General features: G+C 39.6%; 1 protein-coding gene across 1 annotated transcript; it reads left to right on the top strand.

The window, feature by feature from the left end:
- The first annotated feature begins 543 nt into the window (after positions 1–543).
- LOC138004062 (protein amnionless-like) lies at positions 544–21,183 on the top strand. The gene is made up of 15 exons (XM_068850460.1): positions 544–679; positions 2,481–2,596; positions 3,276–3,326; positions 4,326–4,425; positions 5,164–5,309; positions 5,781–5,846; positions 7,062–7,196; positions 10,351–10,441; positions 11,898–11,977; positions 13,103–13,181; positions 14,139–14,189; positions 16,382–16,456; positions 18,744–18,849; positions 19,771–19,885; positions 20,884–21,183. Exons 1-15 carry the CDS (start codon positions 637–639, stop codon positions 20,929–20,931), a joined length of 1,302 nt encoding a protein of 433 aa, XP_068706561.1. The 5' UTR covers positions 544–636; the 3' UTR covers positions 20,932–21,183.
- Positions 21,184–22,676: the final 1,493 nt, after the last annotated feature.

The raw sequence follows: 22,676 nt of genomic DNA, 5'->3' as shown, positions 1-22,676 counted from the left end.
AGCCATCCTTAAAATGAATGCGTTAGCAGCGAAAAGCTGTATCTTTGTTAATAAGTTTAGCATTAGGTATGTGCATTTACAGTGTATATATTTCCTCTTTTGTTTTCATTGTTTCTTGACTGTATATCTTTGTAAAGTATTGTATCACCTCCTTTAATACTTTCGTTATTACCTCATAAGCTTAAGCTACTCAAATTACAGTTATATATCAAAAAAAAAATAGAAAACGGTCACTTCTGAAGATATATGTTGAGACATACGAATAGTTAAGTCACTAAAAATTTCTTTCAATTTTGTGCTTGTTTAGCCTCACGTTTGTCACCGCAGTTTGCCTTCTATTTCTAATCAAGCTTCGTTGGCCAAAGACGAAAAGTATCTACGTTTCGCCACTCTTCCACAAGGAAGGCCTGGTGGGAAATACGTCTCCTACTCCTTTCCTCTGACTGCCACTAAACTCTTTTTGCAGCTTTTTTGGATTGCTTCTGATTTTCTATTCGTTGTTTTTACAGCGACCGACCTAAAACAGAACGGCCTTGCCCCTTCCGGGTGGTTCTCGTGTCCCACAATTCAACTCACTCCCTGACACGACAGTTGCCTCTGAGAGCTTGGGTCTTCTATCGCAGCTTGAAATCCAGGATGGGAAGTATCCTTGCAATGCTGTTGATCTGTGTTTTGCTCGGTAATATTTACTGGATTATTTCAGAAATTATCACATTATTTATGCTCCAAATAACCTAGACCCTCCAAAATTTGCATGTGAATAGCTACATGTAAGATCGGTCGTCCCAGTCGCAAGATGAAGCCGGATGTGGTGAGGATCGCGAAAGAGCCAGCTTTATACAGCTCTAAAGCCTAATGAATGGGATACCTCCAAGTCGCGATCGTGAAGACAAGTTTGATTTTCCTATTTCCTGTGTGATTAGCATGCATGACTTCTTTTTCTATTTTAAACTGATCTTTAATCTAAGTTTTAATGTACCAGTCAAATTGAAGCTTCAACATCCAACCCCCCCGGGCATTTGAAGTTTTGGAATTTTTTTCGTTCATCATAGGTCCATTTCAGGTGATCAAATTCCCCCCACCCCTGGGAAAATTACCAGATTACCGTTTTAACTTTTCAGTAGCTTCTATTATGCTTCTGAAGCTGTGTATGTAAAGGTGGTTTAATAGGCAACACCAAGGAGAAACAGGGCCCTACATGGCATGAGGCACAAGGAGGACAGGTAACAGGTATAAATATCCACAGAGAACCAATAACAAAGTTGACAAATTTTGATGTCAAGTTATTATCAATAAACCTCTAATATAAAAGTAAGGTTGTATCTATGTGGATCAACTGCATGTAAGTATTAATTACACTAGACCGATGTTCTACTAGTAGAAAAACACGTAGAGAATACGTGACATGGAAAGGACAACATGAAATCGAGGCTAGCGATCAAATTCCCCACCCCCTATGAGTGGTGGTCAAATATGCCCTGCCCCCGCGAAGACTACAATGATTAAATTCCCTCCCCCAAGCAGGAAAAGGATCGAGTCAAATGCCCGGGGTATGCCCGGGAGGGGGGGGGGGGGGGGTGTGTTGAAGCTTCAATTTGACTGGTACATTATTCGGCGATCAGCATATTTATAAAATTATAAATTCTTTGATTTGTAGCAATATTTTGCATGTCACATTTTTTTATTATTAAATGTGCCAAGTAGAGATGACTTTGGTTGGAAAAAAAAGACTGAATATAAAACAGTAATTTGACATCAGTATTTTAAGACAAAGCATAATAATTTGATATATTTCTTTGCTATGTGCAAACATGCAATAGGTTGTTTGAACTTTAAGCCACAGCCCCTCCCCCCACTGCAGATAGCAAAACTTTTGTGGAAAATACTAAGCTTTCGTGAATTAAGGATGGTGCCTACTAATTCAAAGGTACTTTTGCGCGGTTTACTGAGTAAGCGGGAAAAGCAGATCTTGACAAATATTATTGAAATCCAAAAAGAAAGTTGGGGGTAACCACACATTTTTCGAAGAGAATTATTCAACAATATTTGTAAAAAGCGTTAAACTGCAAAGCAATCTATGGCATTCTTTTCCAAATGAAAGCTTAATTGTCTCTGAAAAATCCATGGTTACCCCCAATTTCCTTTTTGGATACCAAGAGCACTTGCTATTAGTTCTGCTTTCTCTGCATAGTTTTGAACGGCGCAAAAATATCCCTGTATTAATAAGCACCGCCGATAGGAAATCTGAGTATCTCGAGATGCGCAAAACGTATGCGCAATAACAATAGTAGGCACCGCCCTTAATTATTTTTTAAATAGTGGCAACGAAAGGTGGGGGGTATCTTCTATATAGGTTTGGGTGAGGGGGAGGGGGGAGAGGGGCAGGTGCTGATAAGAGTTGCATGACCCATTTTTTTATTCTGTCCCAAGTTGGTAATAGAAAACACATTATTGGTGATGTGTATCATTCCCTTGGCCAGGTGAACAATGTGCCACAGTCACCAAAGTGTGGCTTCCAAATACTAACTACGGTAATCCAGCAAACTGGGATAAAAGGAGAGTTCCATGCAGTAGTGATCATGTACAACTGAATCAGGTAGGTTGTGAACTCAGCATAATGATCCAGATGACGTTTAAGTTCAGGTGTAAACCTAGACCCAGTCAAAATGCTATTCCTTAACCGTTAAACAAGTTTAGCGGACAGGGTTATCCCATCTTACATCTAGGACCAAAATTGTGGAAATTAACGTGGCAATTTACCTGCAAAAAGTTATTATTGTAGTAATTAATGGTACTGGTAATGGTAATGGTAATGTATTTACGGTACATGACGCACATACTGTCTCATGGCGGCTACTATTTTTCTGAAGCGAGATCCGACATCAGCCTGTAAATTAAAGCATCATTGCCAGCCGCTATCAGTCCATTATATGATTTGATCTCACCCACCTAACCCATGCACACGTGAATGTGAAAGATGAAGTCGGAGACAGAGACAGGCAACGTACACTAGGGGCCTAAATTTGAAAAGACTAACGAAGATTCAAAGACTTGGAGACTTGAAAGACTTAATTGAAACCATTTTCAAATGAGACTAGAAAGGCAGCACCCTTTCCTGAGTTATTTAAAGACCCAGAGTTTTGATTTGACCAGGGTTTTTAGCGTTATCTCCCACACGAAAGTCTGATGCTCAACCAATGTAGACACCTGCAGTCGTTGTAAAGGAGGTAGTGGATCATATTAACTCTTTTTTTTAAATGTCCTTTCAAACATAGGGCAAGGCATTAGCAGTATCTTTGAGATCAGTCCATACTCTCAAATCTTTGGTGAGTTGCCGGGGAATCATCAGAAAATTAACTGATGTTTTGTCACTATATCTAAGAAAGAGTGATCTAAGAAAGAGTGACAGTGGCTGAAGAGCAGTTCTCTTTTGGTTCACTCACATAGGCTCCCACTCAACAATATGCAAATGCAAACCCCCACCCCCCATACGGGGTACTAGACTGCTTTCTCCCTCCTCTCTCCTGCCTCAATTTTGCTACTTTTCTCTGATATTTTGTAAAAGGTTTTTCCAGATCTCTTCTTCATTCCCCTTATTTATTTAATATTTATGTATTTATTTCTCCCCTTCCTTTATACTGTCTTCTTGTGTTTATCTTTTGTTGCTGCCTTGGGAAATTTATTCATTGCTGCCTACATACCAGGGCCTCAGGTTGTTCCATTCTGATTAACGTTAATCCCACATTAAAAGTTAATCAAGGAGTTTATCTCTCTACTCCCAAATGCTGTTCAACACTGATATAATTTCCGCAAAACTTTACATAAGAAGAAGAAAATCTTGAAAAACAAAAATAAGCAAACGGAACTTTCACCGAAAAAGTAAAAACATGAAACAAAAGTATACGCTAATCCTGGATTAAGTTAATCGGCTTTTAAACAAGCAGGATAATAATCACTACGCTGTATGCGATGACTTTGCTTGGCTGTTTTCATGTTTTCTCACTTTTTTAGATCACAATGTATAACAATTAAGCTGCAGCACTTATGACATATTACTGCCATCAAAAAGGTTGTGATAGTCTAAACCTTCACTTGTTGTCATCCATTCTTTCAAATTGGTTTCTTCCTCCCTCCCTCTATAATCTGGTTTGCACTTTTTCCCTTTCTAACCATAGTCAGTTTTAATGCCCCATTCAGTTCTCTAATCTAAAATCTTCTAAAGCAAAGCAAATTAAGAGTTAAATTATGTAGCAGTTGCTTTCACCTTAATGTACACAATTTCCGTAGCTTTGGTATTCTTTCTAAAATGCACATATTTCCTGCAGAGTTTGCCAGTGGATGGGGAACTTATCTTTTATCATGGAGCTGAGCTACATTTTGCTGATGCACTCAATAGTGATAGTGACACTCCAGAGTTTTGCAGAGGTAAATTAGTCAGGTCAGACTGTGTGAAAAATTTATGGTACTGTGCACCGGTTTCAGCCTGTTATAGACTATTGAATTTTCATTTGTTCATTCTTTGTTTTATTGTCAGCTTTGTTTCAAGCTATACAAGATTCGTTGTTAATGAAAGCATTCAAGTTTATTGGTATTAATAATATTACACGATGTGGTTGCACGGTTGCGTATAGTTTCCATAGAAGTGTTAGCCTTAATTCTTACCTAGCCAAAACGTGTACAGTACTTATATTTAGAAAAAAAAAAATTGGACATGGTATATAGCATACACAATAAAGAATAAAAAAAAACCTTGCAACTTAGAAAAAAAGGGAGACCAGGAGAATTATACAACCATGCATGCAGTAGGAAATTGCATCTCTCCCTCCATAGAGATAGGCAATACGCTCAAATCAGTTTAGTGCACAGCCTTTAAATTCTCTGCTGGAGGTCACCATTTCTATCTCCGGTCTCATTGGATCAATATGTCTGTTTCAACTTTCCTCTGATCCATGTTGCTGCTAAGCTTTGATTGCCATCCAGTAAATTTAAAATGGAGCATTGATGGGGGGAGGGCGGTAAAGGTGCGCACTGAGGGCCACAAGTTTATCAGTATAACTCTAGTTCTGTGTGACATGTTCCCCTCATAAAATAAGGACCTTTACCTTTCCTTCGATTTAAGGCCTAAATTCCTAAAACTATTCTCTGGCTTTTGTTTCTTCCAAGATTCTGGTGACATACATTTTGTGGCCACAGTGCAAGACTGGTACAAGCCATCAAATTGGCAGGATGATACACTGAAGGCTCTTTCCGATGTTATTCTTCACATTGACAATGTGCCTTGCATTCACGACACTGCCATCTTTCCAAAGGTAAAGAATGCTCTAGATATTAGTCCTTTAATTTGCAACTACATGTGATGATTGTATGTATGTGTGTATAAGCAAAAAACTTGCCAACTTATTTCTTTTGTTTGGCCAGCTGCAAAGATCTTTTCTAAGAACCTAACTTTTCTTGGAGGCAGAGGTTGCATTTACTTGAAACATTTACATGATTGTATAGCCTTTGCATATTATCTTTATTTCAATTTCTGGCTTCCTTTTTTTTCCATGGGGACACTTACATGTACAACTTGAAATGTTCTCAAGAATTGTGATGCCTAAGCATCGTTTTAGTTCTTTTGACAAAATAAACAATTATGAAAACACTATATACAGCCCAGCCAAGTTTTCATGAAATGACTGAAATACTACTGGACAGGTTCTATTGTTAATGATATGTAGCTAGCCCTTGTGTCATTTGTGTTAAGATTTTCATATAATGCATGTGCTTGTCTTTTATAGGAAAATTCCTTTCTGGTTAAATCCAGCAATCCCATCAAAGTTGCTGCTATTGTGCTGAATGGTCAGGTATGTTTTTTTTCTGAAGGGACATGGCCTGTTTGTTTTTTCTTTGCAGTTGAGATGCTCCACCCTTCTGTTCTACATTTATACAGTGTATTTTAGGAAGTAATTGGTCATGCCCAAAATCTCGATCTGGTTCACAAAATGGGTAATTGCATGTTTGTGTCATTAACACTCTGAAAAACAAACTTTGGATGGTTCTGAAATAAGGATTTGCCTACAATGTAAAACCAGGAATCCAAAATCCAGAATAAGAAATCCGGAATCTGTTATAAGCACTTGAACCAAATTATTAAGTCACTTGGCCTACACTAATTTGCAAAAGGAAACGAAATGAAATGATACAGAAACAATCTTAACATTCATTAAAGCTAACCTTAGGCCTAATTAGGCCTAAACAAACCGTTTACCAATGCTGGCATTAGGCCTACAAACTTTTGTTTAGGCCTAATTAGGCCTAAGGTTAGCTTTAATGAATGTTAAGATTGTTTCTGTATTTTAAGTTGTTTTGTTTTGTTTTGTTTTGCAAATTAGTGTAAACCTTTGGTTGAAGTTCTATTTGGATTTGGATTTCTTATTCCAGATTCCGAATTCCAGATTCCAGATTCCCTGGTTTTAGGCAAACCCCTGAAATATTGGTTGTTTACCATTTACCACAAAAATCCGGATTAATTTCGGTTGGAATGTAAATGGCAAGCCTATTTTGGTCTTCCCAAACGGAAAATTTCCAGAGAAAACGGGATTTCTTGAAAGGTAGTCCAAAAGTCCCAAACAGAATTTCCAGTCGGAAAAGGTGTTTACCATTTGCTTACTCCCATGATTTTGTCTCCCTCCAGACTCTCTCGGTAACCTTGAACGGATTTTGTAAATGGTCACTACACGCCGATCCCAACTAAATTTTCCATTCCGGAGTTTTTGCTTACCATTTGAACAAACCTAGTACCAACCGGTTTCTGCTAATGTAAATGGTAAACAACCATTATTTCTGGATCTATAACAGATGTCCTGCAGTATTTACAAGTACAATTACACCAAGCAAAAATATGGTTTAAGATCCATCTGTAGATTAAATCATGTCCCATCAGGTCTTGTTTAGTACATCAAGACTGCCAATCGTTTGTTCCAAATATTAAAAGAAATCTTGAGAATGATACACAGTACTTTCTGTAGCCTTTGTGACTGCGAAACTTTAACTATTAAATTGTAAATTTTTCTTGAAAGAGGCAAAGTTCAAAGAGTTTTAAGGATTTCTGCACCAGTGAACCAGGAAGTTTGCAGTTCAATTTAACTGACTTTGCTGATATCACTTCTGTGAATTGCAAGGATCAGACAGGCTGTACTTGTGGAAACCTTAAGGTAATTAAGAAGTCATGCAGTCATTTAAGTAGCAATATTTGTAGTTTTTTCAATCACTATTTATTAACAATACAACATATTCTGAATTAGATGATTCGTGATATGTGTCGACTCTTTCAGGATTTTCAAATGCATCAAATGTGTTATATCATTGTTTTTTTACTTCGTCTGCAATTTTTGTTGCGTTCGACAAAGGAGAACTCAATTCATAATTCTGGGTGTCCTGTGGTTTCAAGGTGACCGTTTTTTTAGGTATTTTCCGAACCTTTTTGAATGATGTCATACGTCATATGCCCAAAGACTATCGCACACCTCGTAGTTTTCGCAGTACAGTCTAACCTCTATTAAGCGGTCACGCTCGGGAAGTAGCCAGGTGACTGCTTTATTGGGGTTTTCAAATATAAACCCGTAATGTCACATTACGGGGCAGAAATTGACCAGGAGAGCAAAATACATTTTATTGTTCACAACAACAGTAACGTGACGCGAAATAACAATATAACGGATTCAAAAGCAGTAGCGGGCGAAGAAAAATTACCAATGGCGTGGAAACAGCACAAACAATTGAACTACATCCAAGTAACTGACAAATATTTGTCACTGACGAATTCGGTATTATTGGTTATGTCCCACTATTAATGACTTTATGGTTTAACAAGTTTTTAAAGAGACCTACGAACAATAGGGCCGTTTATACGAGAGGAAAAAAGCCGCGGCTTACTCTGGCCGCGGCTTACATAAGACGCGAACACCCCGTATAAATGGTACAAAATCTGCGTTCACGGCTTTCTCAAGCCGCGGCTTATCCTGGCCGGGGAGCTTATACTCGTATAAATAGTTCCTTTCGCGTATTATATACGCCGCAGCCAGAGTAAGCCGCGGCTTATTTTCTCTCGTATAAACAGCCCTAATGGAAAGGTCATAGCGGAGCGCGCGCGTGGAGCGCTATAGTTGAAATATGGTCACCCATCGATGTGAGAAAGTTTGGTTTAGCTATGACGTCATTGGCGACCGTCCGTCCGTACGTCTGCCCACCCCTCCAGGCATGCCAATGTGACCAGTATCACGTAATAATAGCCGCCTCGGTGAAGGGCTTTATGTGCACGTGGTTCGTATGGGAAAACACAATGGCTTTTTATGGACTGTTCGAAATGATTTTTCACGCAAAAACCTCTTCTAAAGGATGGGAAAAATATCAAGGATATAATTTCAAGCAATTTTACAACGGCAGGTGGAAAATGTCATCGAGGAATTTAGGTTAGTGATGAAGATAAAAATTTGCGAATGAGCCACCTTTTGCGTTGATAAAATGAGATATTAAAGAGAATTAGCGTTAAGTTTACGTGATATTGCTTGCCGTTTCACGTTTCAAGTAAAAAAGAGAGGAGGCTGTGACTTTAGCTTCGCGTGACCCACGGCATCTCGGAAAAAGACGCTATATAAAATGAAAATCCTTACCTGTGAAATTTTGAGAGTTTCGATGAAGCTGCTTTGTCGGTCAACAGAGGGTCAACGTGAGTTCATGAAGAACATTACGGCAAGGAGTCAGTTTTGAACTCTGTAATCATGAAACCATATTTTTCCTCCTTTTTCACACCGGAAAATGGTTTTGGGTACTTTTTTCCCGCAAACAACTTCTTATGTAGAAGAAAAATAAGAAAATTTCACCTATACGGCAGACGTGATAATGCCTACTTTCACGTCGAGGCGGCAGGCGGCAAACGTAGAAAATGGCGGGAAAATCATGGTCACGTGGTCGCTTTTGCCGTTTGCGTCTCAATAAGCGAGATGCTAAATCTCTCTTTTCTAAGCCGCGTTGCTATAAATAAGTAAGCCCAGAAAAGTTTATTAGTTTCATAGTTCTTTTAGGACCCATGTTTTTAAACGAACGCAAATGAGATAAATAATTAGGAGCTCCGCTTTTATTAGGCTTGGCTAAATCTATATATTAGTCAAAGAGAAACAAGTAAACAGAGGTGGTGGCCTTGGCCTTGAGATTCCTAGCGAGTATCAATTTGAAAGTGACAGTTTTTCTTGTGACTGGTTGCAACGGAAACTGGTAAAGAGGAATTCGGTTAACCCACCACAGAGACGTGTATTTAATACCCAGACAATGCCTAAGTTGTATTTGATGAGCTGTGAATAGAACTGGACACGCTTCGCTTACCTTCCTGACAAAAAATATGTCATTTATTGATTGTCATCTAACAATGTGACCGTTTAATAGAGGTGAAATACAATAAAATTGGCCATTTGGGAAATCCATAAGGTGACCGTTTAACAGAGGTAAAATTTACAGTAATATGCGAAGCAAATTTCGGGAAATTGAGTAGGTGACCGCTTAATAGAGGGTCGCTTAACAGTACAGGCTTGACTGTAGCCTGAGCAAGTCTGAGCATCGTAAAGCGGATATCTTAAGACTACCGCGTGGTTTTCATAGTAGTGTGTTAAAATTAAGAAAGACGTGACACTGAGTAACGTTACCTGTCGAACTATGAGTTGATAAGTTAAACAGGGATTCGCCTGTATTGTTGCTTAACGTGCCAAATGCTGTTTACGTGTTGCATAGGCAACCAACGTGTTACATCGTGGGAACTAGTCCTTTCTCCTACTAGGATTTCTTGTAACATGCTAAACGCCTAGTGCCTCAGAATTTACATATGTATCGATATGTAAGTAAGGCATTTTGCTCACGTTCGAATTAGGGTGTTTTAATACTGGGACGGAAAGTATGGAAAGCCAAAACATCATATACTGCCTCACATATTCCAGAACCCAAATCACGTCCCGTCGAACGCACTTCGTAATTAACGATTACTCCTGCCACTTCCAATTGGTGATCCAAAAGACAACATGAAAAACAATAAGAACAGGGAGACCAATTGGCCACCATTTTTTGCCCAGGGACACCAGTGGTAATGAAGCGATAGAGTCGACCATATTGCCTGGTGAAAACCAAAAGTAAGCAGTCGAAACTTCGCGGTCTACAGCCAAAGTGACAAAATCGTGAGACAAACGATAATCCGTTTTAATTGTCTATTTACCACCTCTTTTGCGATATTGACCATTCTTGACTTGAAAAACTGTTTTTCGGAAAACCTGCTGAAAGATTCTACCATTCTTTTTTTGAAGTATTACTTCCGTGTTTCAACAGTTTGCAGAGACAATCTGTAGCCATGTCAAGTGTAAGGAGCCAGCGTGCTCAGGGCCATTTAAACCTGAAGGGAGTTGCTGTGACATTTGTGGTATGCTATCTGTTTTTGTGATTGTGTGTACTATCAAGCCATACTTTGTTAGCACTACCCACTGACTAAATCCCTATCCAGTGGCTTTGATAGGACTGACTGTATCTGTGGGGTAGTGATATACCTTGGGAACAACTCGGACAAGTTTGAGCTCACAGTTCTACTATTGGTTGGAGTCAAGTCATCCATGTTATCTTCTTCCCTTTCACTTTCTTCGCCATTTGAAATATCTGCGAGATGCTACTCGTGCTATAGATGTTCAGTATACAGTTAGCGTGAGGTTCGTACTGGGAAAATATTGGTCGAGTTCGTTTTCTTTTCAAGTTTGTGAGGCGAGGTCCACAAACTTTCAAAAAGGAACGAGACCAACATTTTCCTAGTACGGACCGAACAAGCTCTCTTGCGCAAGGTTAATTTTCTATTCCTTGAGTCTTTCCTCTTTGCTTCTGTTAACTGTTCTGGAAAGTAAAATTCGAGTGGAATTCCGACATGACTAAAGAAAAGAACGTTTATCGCATTTTTCTTTTTTGATGTCCGAGAAAATGGAAACAAAAAATGCGAAGAGTTTTGCAACCTATTTACACCGCTTCGTGACCGGTCCAGTTTGACAGTCCGTATTGCAAAATTCGGATCGCTCAGAGAACCAAGCAGAATTCTCCTTTTCCTCTCGGACCATTAAGTCTATATAATGAATGGAATTACCGATATTTCGGTTTCCATAACTTCTCATTCAATCTCGGAATGGTCGCTTTCCACAGAGTTTAAAGACTCACTGCTAACTGAAACGCTGGACATCTCCGGCAAAAGTTAACTTGAATGGCCTAGATCCGGCAAAAATCTGCCAGTTTTCCAAAATAATTGATTGGTGTGAAACAATGTTATCAAACGAGCTGAGCGACACAAGTTAGAATTCTTGCTCTAGAGACTTGCCTTTGGGACAGTTTCAGATCGAAAATGAAAGGTTTTCGGAGCTCAAAGGCAAAAAAAATTTTAGTCAGAGACTACATAAGTCAGTTTTCTTTTCTTACTCGTGCCACAGGAAAGAAAATGCAAGAAAAAAACTTTTTTTATCATACATACTGTAAGCAAAGAATCAAGCTACTCCTAAATCCACTTTAAGTTAAACCCTTGTTTCAAGTGAATCCAGTCCTAGATTTACTTTGTACATATGAATGAAAACTAGTTCAGTTTCATAAAAATACTTCTTATTTGTTCTTTAAAAAGAAATTGCCTTGCATGTTGGTTCTTGATTAAACTCAACACTAATTTATTTGCAGTCCTTTAGGAAAAATTAAAGATCACTTCTAGAAAAACCAAAAAATAATAATTTTTTTGTCGTAAAAAAAAAATTGTTTGCGTTATATTTTCATGCTGGTAGGTTCAGTTCTCCGAGGGACTCATTTTTCTCAGGCTAACAAAAGGCTGACAACTGTTAAATGATGCGTCTTATTTTCAGGAACCTTGCTCAAACTGAATGTTGGAGAAAACTTCAACATGGATAGATACAGAGATCTAGTAATGAATATTTCACTGACGGTATGACTAATCCGTTTTATTTACGATCAACAAATTAAATTTCTGAGGATGGGGATTACATCAAGTGATAATAAGTGATTGGAGACCCTCGCATCTCCTTTAACACGATACTCGCATAAGGCTGTCTTAGGCGATGGTTTTTGGAAAGGATTTTAAGAAAATTTGATTCCTACTTTTTCCATTGAAAGTTTCCCGGCAGATCAGTATTCAGTCACAGAAAGCAGGCGGATTGATCATTCATATCTTTTCGTTACATGAGAGGACATACAGAGATGTTTAGAGGCATCTTTGTTTTTACAATACGACGGCATAACGACATCTGAAATTGACAGGCGGTGTTGGCTTTATTTAGGTCCACTCAAAATTCGAGTAAAGTGGGCCAAGTCAAGGGCAGATCTAGGGGAGGTGCACTGGGTGCACGTGCAGCCCCCTCGGTTACCAAAAAAAAAAACGTTTTAGTTAAAAAATTCTAAAATTTACAAACGAAATAAAAAACCTGAATAACAGACAGCGGTCCTTTGTGTCTTAAAACCGCTAGTTTTCGGAGTTTTGGCGGAATAAAATGTTGCTAGAAGTGAATGCTTGCCAATTAGTTAGATCTTTTGCGCCGCCAGTTTGCTTTCGTAGCTGTGGTCAGCGTAAACCACCAATTAACACAGCCTCATTGTCATTCCATTTTCCGCCATTTGATTTTTCCATCGATCGTCAAGCTACTATCATACTACTGTAACAGCCCTAACCCTCTTAAAAGCACGTATTATACATTGTCTAACATATAAAGATTGGGCTCCCTGTGCATTTCCGTCTGACATGTGCACCCCACTAGCCAAAATCCTAGATCTGCCCTTGGCCTAGGATAGTTTTCATCTACTCCGATTCTGACTCCTGGTAGGCTCATACACTGAATATGCTAAAATATTCATAGTATACAAAGGCATATCATTGTTTGGCTAGCAATCACAAGTATTTCAATACTGACCGGTTTTTGCAAAATAACGAAGTTCGAGGTTTAATATGATGTATTTTACCTTGCTACAGGTCTGGCATGTGATATTAATTGTCAGAACTCCTGGCTTTGGAAGTATTTATTTGGCACTAACGTTGATTTACGTTTTGGTTTTTCAGGAATATGATGGAGTCAGTTTAGGGACTTCCAAAACAGAAAAAGGGTTTGTTCAGATGGTGTTGACAGATGAAGAAAACGGTATTTAGTTGAACGTAAAGCATCTGAATGTTGTCTTTTATGTAATAGCAGTAAAAGTTAACGATGTAACATTTTAATGGGTCCCAACAACGTGTTTCTAGATTTCAAGTCTGGGGCATAGGATCCATAATTCCAATGCACAGTTCAATCCGAATTTCTAAAAATAGTTTTCTATGAAATCGAACTTCTCGTGCGAACTGTCTGACCAATCTTTGGGATAAAGAGACACTTGCTCACTTCTTTCGCACAACTGTTTTAAGCCGTTGTACAGCAATTGGAACATGTTTCCAAGGACGTCAACCTGTCCATGACGACTCTGTAGGTCATACTTGACCGGCTTTTGTCAATCAAAACAGACGTTATAGTCAAGCCAATGCGTTGATTGCTGTAGTTGTCAGAATACTAGTCCTAGTACACATCTGAAAGAGAAAGTGAGGCTTACAGGGAGGGAGGTGTCCTGATCTGTTTCCCAAAGATGCAGGCAGCAATTAGCACAGGACGTCAGACGTCAATGGAACTCGACTTGAGAACATTGCAGTCAGAATAATTCGGGCACCCTCCTCCCTCTTCTGTCTCTATATTTCTCCGAATATTTGATAATCTCACATGGTATATGTAGACAGTCTTAAAGGAAGGGAAATTCTGCAACGCTGACGAATTCATGGAAGCATGGACGGAAGGAGAAGTGGCGAATCCGCGGGAGGGATCTGAATTCGTGCACACCGGGAATGGAAAAGTGCAATTCGGCATTGTAAAGGAATTTCTGCTTGCAAGAAAGCAATTGGTACGCAGGGAAGAAGTAGAGGAAAGTCAGGAAGGGAATTGGGAAATTGAACACCCGATAATGGCAAAGGGCGCGTCCACAGTCGTTCTCAACACATGCATACCCGGTGAGCAGTCGACCTGCAGTATATCATCCAGTAATGATTGTTCTTTCTTTGTCCTTTGCTTGCACAGGCCGAAAGGCACAGATGGCTGCCCAGAATTTAAGAGAAATGATTACTTCAGGTGAAATCTGTACAAAGACTTTGAATTTTAGCATCCAGAAGGTCTCATTGCTTTAAGAGCAATATATTTTTCTTTTTGTTTAACTTGTCCTATATTGCAACTATAAATGTTTAAGGCGTAATTCGCCCGTGTTAAGGATGTGAAACTAGTCCAAAATCCTTCCCTTCTTTCCTTTACCTTATTTAGCTACAGATTTGTTTAACAAATAGATTCCATGTTGCCGTGCGTCTGTTCAGTAATAGATCACAGGTGACGTCAAAATGTGGGAAGAACAATAAAGTGGCACACTAGGCGATAGCCGAGTGTGTCACTGATGTTCTTTCCACATTTTGACGTCTTATATGATCAATTACTGGACAGACGCACGGCAACATGGAATCTAAAACTTTATTCGCATAAAAGCTGATGGTGCATGACATCAATCGTGCGTCTGTCCTCTAATAGATCATGGGCAAGAACCAATCAAAATGCGAGAATAACGTGGGTTATTATATAAAGATCTATAGATCTGTAGTTCCATGTGAGAAAATTGTCGATTCACGACTCTGTAGATAGACCTAATCGGCTAACTCAATGTTGCACCCAATTCAAATCCTCCGGGATTAAGATTCTTTATGTATTGTATTTGCATGATAATGTAGCATTCATATTTAAATGATATGGAAATACCTGGAACAAAACATTTTATTCCCAAAGGGTTTGAATTGGGTATAACATTGAGTTAGCCGATTAGGTCTATCCCACAGACCATGCCCCCACTCACAAACGCTGTTTCCAGTGTTTCTGGAAACCAAGAAGTAGTTTCCCAGGCAAGACTGCAGTTCACTCAAATTCTCTTTAAAGAGTAAGTAAAAAAAAATATATATATATAATAAAAAATAAAGCAAACCCCTCAAATATAGGCATCAAAGTACCGAACATGGAATGGGAAATCACCAGACGAAACTTCCGATCCCAGGCCTCAAACGAAAACCCTGACTGAGCATCCGAGCGGTGTTACGGATGGGTTCTAATCCTGTTTGAGATTCTGTTTGTTGGGAATACCAGAGAATAGGAATGAACCGGAGATTGAATAATCTTGTCAAGTTCTTTTGGAAAAAAATGGGAGTGCTCCTTTGCAGGAGTCGAACCAACGATCTTCCGATTACTAGTTTGGAAGCTCTTCGACTCTGATAGATGTTAACCCCAGTGAATGAAATGAGGAGATTCATTTTCCATGGTGACTCGGGGATACTCGGAAAAAAACCCGAGGGCTCCTCGGCAGGAGTCGAACCAACGTCCATCCAATCCAATTACAAGTTCGGATGCTCAACCACTGAGGCAAAGGAGACTCGTGGTCGCTGGGCCGTTAAAGTAGGTTCATGCGACAATAGGTCATTTCCGAGTTGCTGTTTGTCTCTGATTCGAAATGTGTCTTGGTGCTAAACCATTCAAATGATAATGAGTTGCATTTGCATGAAAATACACCACTCATCTCTATTTGAATGGTTGTGCACCAAGACTCGCTTTGAAACCGAGGCAAACAGCATATTGTTCGGCAATACTGCTTGGATCTAAATAGGCTATTTCCAGGTTCATGTCCTAGTCTGCCTCCTCTTCAAAGCGAGTCTAAGTGCGAAGTTTTTCTTATGAAACTTAATTTTCATTCATACGCATAGTTGAACTAATTACCATCACATTTTTCGCACAGAACGCAGACCGTGGCATGATTGTTCTGAAAGAGTCGTTAAATGTTATGCCCGGTGTTTGTTTGCTATGCTCAGAAGACGCCTTCTCTTAGCAGAACATTCAGTTAATCCGAAACGGTCAAGAAATTAAACAAAACAGTCTCAAAATAATGTTGGTACATCGCTTCTATAGAGCGGTTTTCAATTGAGTGTCGAAAGTAATTAGCGAATTTCTTTGGTTTTGCATTACTTCACTCAATGATTGGTTTTTTCGAGTTTTAATTGGTTTGCTGGATAGTCTCCGTCCTTTTTGATTGTCCAAAGTAATTACTTTGGTTTTGGTTTTACGAAAATCGATTGAAACTTGCTCTAACAGCTCATGGGAATGCGCCAAATGAACATAGAACCAAACCTGGGACAAAACATAGACAAACATAGAACATCACCTTAACTCCGAAAACAACAGAGCTTTGTTTATAGTCACGTGATGAAATGCTTTGGGTATCTTTATAATTTACTCCACAGAAAAGGCGTTTGGGGTTGCCAGTACTCAAGTCCTTGCTCAATCAAGCATCAAGGTTACGGTGGCAAAACAAACAGGTCTGGCCTCTATTTGTTCTCGCTCTGACTATCACACTTCATTTGGATTAAGAAGACGGAGAGCGGTGGTCACTTATTAGGGTTTGGTTGTAATGAAATGGAAGGAAAAATGACTCCGAGGTTGTATGAATGGAAGCCAAAGCTTAAATCAGAAGAGAAGAATAATTTATAAATATGTCTTGAACCATTTAATTATTATTGTCAATGCTCCTCTCTTGAACTCAAGTTCAAGAATTTATATATTTATATATTCAGGGGTTGTCCGTCCTTGGTCCATTGGCGAATGGGAATTATTACGTGGTCATCCCGGGCCCATGCTTTTCCCCAACTAGATGACGCTGGACCAACCTGAACTATGATTCACAGGCGGACGAGAGAGCAGAAGACAATTTATATACAAGTTAAGAGGGTCTCTCGAGCCAACGGCGCATCGCTGCCCCCAGGAGGATTTAGGATTCACAGTCCAAGCCTCGGCGAAATGTAGTTAATCAATGCAGTTTGAAGGGACCAAGGACGGACAACCCCTGAATGACATGCTGGCTACATGGCCAATCTGGATAGCGAATGGGAATTATTACGTGGTCATCCCGGGCCCATGTTTTTCCCCAACTAGATGACGCTGGATCAACCAGAACGATGATTCACAGGCGGAAGAGAGAGAAGAAGACAATTTATATACATATCCAGATTGGCAATGTAGCCTGCATGGTTTCTGTGATAGTGTAGTGGTGATCACACCCAACCGGTAATCAGGGGGACGTGGGTTCAAATCCCACTTAGGCATAAAATGTTTTTCTCAAATGAAAAATGTCATTTCAGGGGTTGTCCGTCCTTGGTCCCGTCAAAGTGCATTGATTAACTACATTTCGCCGAGGCTTGGACTGTGAATCTCCTGGGGGGGCAGAGATGCGCTATCGGCTCGAGAGAGAGAGACCCTCTTAAAGATAAATGACTACATTTCTTAATCGGCAGATTTGTTCGTAGGACCATGTCCTACTCTTCAGGATTTTACAATGATTACTATTTCTACATGATGGTTTGTATTGCTGCTCATGCGTGTAATTGTGAATTACAATTTCTTTAGAAGGAATTTGTTTCCATGCCTACAGCCGCTTGCTAGTTCTGACCGTTTGTTGAGCGTGGCGAGCTCCGGGTGGCAAATTATGTAGTATTTCTCGAGTGTACATAAGTTGCATCTTATCGACATCCTGCAGTATATACAGAGGATATTGCATGGCCGCTTGGGGATACGAATTTTATCTTCAAGTGCGGAAAGTGTCCGTTTATTATATAGATATTGATGAAATGTCTAGGTTTAAAACAACTTGTTTTACTCATTTTCGAAATAATGAAAAAGTGGTCACCAACCGCTAAAACACGCATGTTGTGTAACATGAAACAAGGTATGAAAGTTGTGAAAAACAAATCACGATAATTTAAACTTTTGCAATAAAAATGTTAATGTAGAAGAGAAAAATTATATTAAAGCACAAAAGTATCTTACAATGAAGAGGAAGCTCGCGTTTTATTGCCTAATGGTGTTCGTTACTATGCTATGACGACACCTATATTCTCACATGTGAAAGAAAAAAATGCGCGCGGTGAAGATATGGTATTTCATCAGTATCTATATAATATTATAGGTGGGAGGTCTTTAATTCAAGTGGACGTTTCGCCCATTCGGGCTTTTTCAATACTAAAAATATATATTCTAAACATAGATATATATCATATGTTCTAAACGTTTATATATACGCCTTTCAAACCGGCATGGGTATTAAACAAAAATGAGATAAATATTCCAGAAATATGCTCCTCACATGGCACTTCGCCCTTTTCTTTGTTTCTGTTCCTTCTATCATTGCTTATGTGTTGGTTACACACTGATCCTTCGTATTAAGCCGCGGCTTACATAAGACGCGAACACCCCGTATAAATGGTACAAAATCTACGTTCACGGCTTTCTCAAGTCGCAGCTTATCCTGGCCTTGGAATTTATACTCGTATAAATAGTTCCTTTCGCTTATTATGTACGCCGCGGCCAGAGTAAGCCGCGGCTTATTTTCTCTCGTATAAACGGCCCTATTGTTTTGTTTCTGCAAAAAAGGAGCTTCCTTCACAAGCATTTATGTGAGAATTTATCGGAACTTTTATTGGAAAAATTCATTGGTATCCATACTTGAAAAAGGATAATTGTTCTTGATCCGTTTTCCCGTTATCTAGCATTCGAATTCTTTTTGTTTAGATTTTCTCAAATTAATTGTCTCATGTGTTTATGCATACACAGGGAAGCCAAAAAGCAGCATGATCATTCCATTAGCTGCGGGACTCTCAATTTTATTTCTGTTCATCCTGATTGCTGTCCTGTTCCTTATCTTCAGACGAAATAAAAAGTGAGTTTAAAGTGGACACTGTAGCAATTTGTAAATACATGATTTCGTATTAAAATAATACAATTCGTAGGGCTTCGGTTGTTGTTGTTGTTTTGTTCTCACTCTTAATTTCCGTCCTTCTTACGATGCTGTTTGTTTCCATAGCGGTCTTTTTTGCGTAAAATCCCTGTAAACTTTTCGGTGACGTTGTTATGTAAAGGACAATTCAACGCACAACTCCTACCTCGCTCAATAGAGCATTTTTGAATTCTCACGGCTGGACTGGATCTAGCACGAAATGGAGGCTAATGCGGGCAAATCTTTTCAAATGCAAATTAAATTTGCTCGCATGAGCGTCCATTTCATGCTAGATCCAGTCCAACCGTTAGAATACGAAACTGGCCTATTTTGTTGAACAGCGACGTTGAAACCGTTTGCCCCACCCCCCCCTCCCCGTTTGCCCCCCTCCATTCCCCCCTGCGCCATCCTTTCAACCGTGTTCAAACATGTTGAATGGAAGTTGAATGAGTTTACAAGAATTTAAACTTTGCTTTAACAACCAATCAACATTTGCGTTATCTCGAATGCTGAATGAAGTTGGGGCTCCCCCTTCCACATTCTTATCTATGCACTTGCACAATAATAGGTCTCTCACGGACGTATCATGTCCGTATCCATAGTAACTACCGCGGCAGCCGCCTGGGACTGTATACCGGGCCTCTCGTGAAGCTTTGTTGAATCAAATGTTGATGATGTCAGTGTTTAAACTGTTTGCCCACCCCAGTAGTCAACATCGTTCAACATCGTTCAACAAAATCGAACAGATGTCGAGGCCGTTTTCCCGAGTCTTATTAAGCGGTATAAAAGCAAAATTATGTTATGCAGCATATTGGTCGCAGAAGAAAACGGACTGTTCAATCTGTCCAATTCTATTTGCTTAAGGAAACAAAGTTGTACATTTGCTCCTGTTATTCTGGACGACCATTTGGAGATGGACGAACTTGATTCGCTGCAAAATTCACCTAAAGCATGCGACGAATTCAGTGATAAAGCTGTGGTGAGAAGTTACAACATAGTAAAGATTAAGCTCATTGACATTACTGATACTTATTTGGTATCATTTCGAAATTTGGCCGGCTCTTATTCCCATATTAGGGCGAATCTAGGATTTACTCCCGAGGGATTCGGTGGACCCTAGCTCCTAGGGGGATTTAAGGACATGCCCCACAGGAGGCCCGCTCTTGGGAAAATTAGAAATCACTTCACTTAAATTGTCCCTTGGCGTACGGTGTCGACGTCACGAAACGTTGCCTTCGTGGAAAAGATAACGATTCTTAAACTTCTATTACGGACTATAATTCAACGGCTCACCACAGTGGCTTCAGACGGAACCACCTCATTAGCTACTCAGTCATTCAGAGATCTGAAAACTGCACATTTATTTACGTAAACGTGACGTCGGCCTCCGACTCTACCACCATTTTCATTTTCATTTTCCCATCCTACCCTATAGTAGTGATCGTATTCCTCACCCCGTGGGGAATGAGATCAGGATATTCTCGATCGCCGAAAGACAGAAAAGTACCCTAGCAGGGGTCCATGAGTAGGAGCTTGCCTTTCCCATACAACCCCTATGAGTCAACCTTTGCGCTCATCTTCGGCTCTGCATGCACTGTTTAGAATGGCCAATCAGAATAAAAAAAGTAGTTAGAAACGAAAACAAAAATGGCAAAAACAGTGTATGCAAATTGTGCATAATTTATGTAAATTGATGTAAATGAAAGTCTCCTGTGGAAGGTTTCATTCTACAAATAGAAAGATGCGCGCAAAGGTTGACTCAAGTATGTAGTGCATAGGGAGGCTCCTACTTGTGGGTTTGGGACCCTAGGTATGCCTGGGGACTGCATGCATGGGTGATGACTAGCCGTGGGGATTCTCTCGTTGTGTTGCATTTTTTTGTGGTTTGATTTTAATTCTTCGTATTCTAACGTTCATGTGAGTGTATGGGAATTACGAGGAAATGATGACTGATTTTTTTCTTCTTTATTTTCCAAGTTTGCTGTGAATAACCCACTGTATGAATCCGCGACCGAATGGAAATGAATGGGAAATATTTTGAGAAGTTTACCTTTACCAGGTTGTGAAGGAAAGCAGCTTATCATTGATGCCCATTTGAGTACAGAATTGATTGTGTGGTTAGGATTTATGTACCGCACATATCACAGTCTTATGGCGGTTTACAAGGGTGAGATCGGACGTCAACTTGTATTGTGTTTGTGTTTGTGTTTGTTGTGCGGCTAACATTTCCATAGCCAAAGGACATGAAATAAAAATAAATACGGTGTTTTGCATTGATTTACGTCAAGAAAATAGTGTCATTAGTTGGGACGTTGATTTCAGTTCTTTGTGTTACAATTTATAAAAATATACCAAGTACAAAGCCAATCTTGACCCCAGGGCTCTTCTCTTGACTGAGGGAGAGAAGAGCTCTGGGGAACCCTAAAACAAATTGCCTTCTCGTTGGTTTTCGTGAAGAACAATCAAAAGAGGCTCTAATTGGTGCATTCATGTCGTCAGCACGAGGAGTGAGCAAGCGCCGTAAGGTTCAAATAGCCAATTTTTGGCTGTAAGAACCCCAAGGCTCGTGTTATCCTACACAGAGTTTCCCAGAGCCTTAGGTCGATCCGAGGCTCTGGTGACGAGAATGGTACAAAGCATATGTTTTTAAAGGTTTGAGCATTCGCAAACTCAGTATTCATTATCGTTTATTCAAAATAAACTCGACCCAATTGAATTTTTTACGTCTATTTCATACTGATTGTGAGAGGCGCGGTGGCCCCATGGTTAGTGCGCTCGACACCGGATCGAGTGGTCCGGGTTCGGGGCCTGGCCGGGGACATTGTGTTGTGTTCTTGGGCAAGACACTTTACTCCCACGGTGCCTCTCCACCCAGGTGTATAAATGGGTACCGGCGTAATGCTGGGGGTAAGCCTGCGATGGACTAGCATCCCATCCAGGGGGGAGTACAAATACTCCTAGTCGCTTCATGCTACGGAAACCGGAGATAAGCGCCGGCCTGATGATCCTTCTAGGCTCGTAAGCAATGGCTTTTATTTCATAATGATCACACTCTTGAATGATGATTCATGCATTTATAACCAGTAGGTTAGACTATTGCAGCAGTCTCCTCTATGAAGTTCCTGACCATCATATACAAAAACTCCAACTTGTCATGAACGCTAGTGCACGATTGATCTTCTGCGCGCCTAAACACTGTCATATTACGCCGCTCCTTCGGCAACTTCACTGGTTGCCTATCCGACTACGTATCGAGTTCAAAATCCTTTTCTTCACTATTTAAGTACTCCAGGGCTCAGCTCCTAAATATCTAATTGATTTAATTTCCGTCTTACCGCCATCCCGTTACGATTTACGACGAAATAACAAGGGAATTCATCTGAGCACCCCAAAGCGTTTTACAAAGTTACCATGGGGGATCGATCCTTCATGGCGGCAGCGCCACGGCTTTGGAATAGTCTTCCCAAACACATTAAATCTGCTTGCACCGCAAGTGATTTTAAACAGAAACTTAAGACATTTTTATTCAGCGAGGCATTTTGTTAGTACAATTATTTTATATTTACATTTTTACAGTTTTTTCAGCAAATTACTTTTCTAACTGTAAATAGTGTAGTTTTCGTTTTTTTGATTCCAATGTAATTGTAAGTAGGTTTTATTTTTAAGTTATTTTAAAATTTATTGTAATGTCTGTAATGCGCATTTGATTATTCTCATAGAAAATGCGCAATATAAATATTAAATATTATTATTATTATTATTGTTATTAT

Source organism: Montipora foliosa, chromosome 5, assembly GCF_036669935.1.
Source record: "Montipora foliosa isolate CH-2021 chromosome 5, ASM3666993v2, whole genome shotgun sequence".
NCBI classification, from domain to species: domain Eukaryota; kingdom Metazoa; phylum Cnidaria; class Anthozoa; order Scleractinia; family Acroporidae; genus Montipora; species Montipora foliosa.
This window is presented reverse-complemented; position numbering and strand designations above follow the sequence as displayed.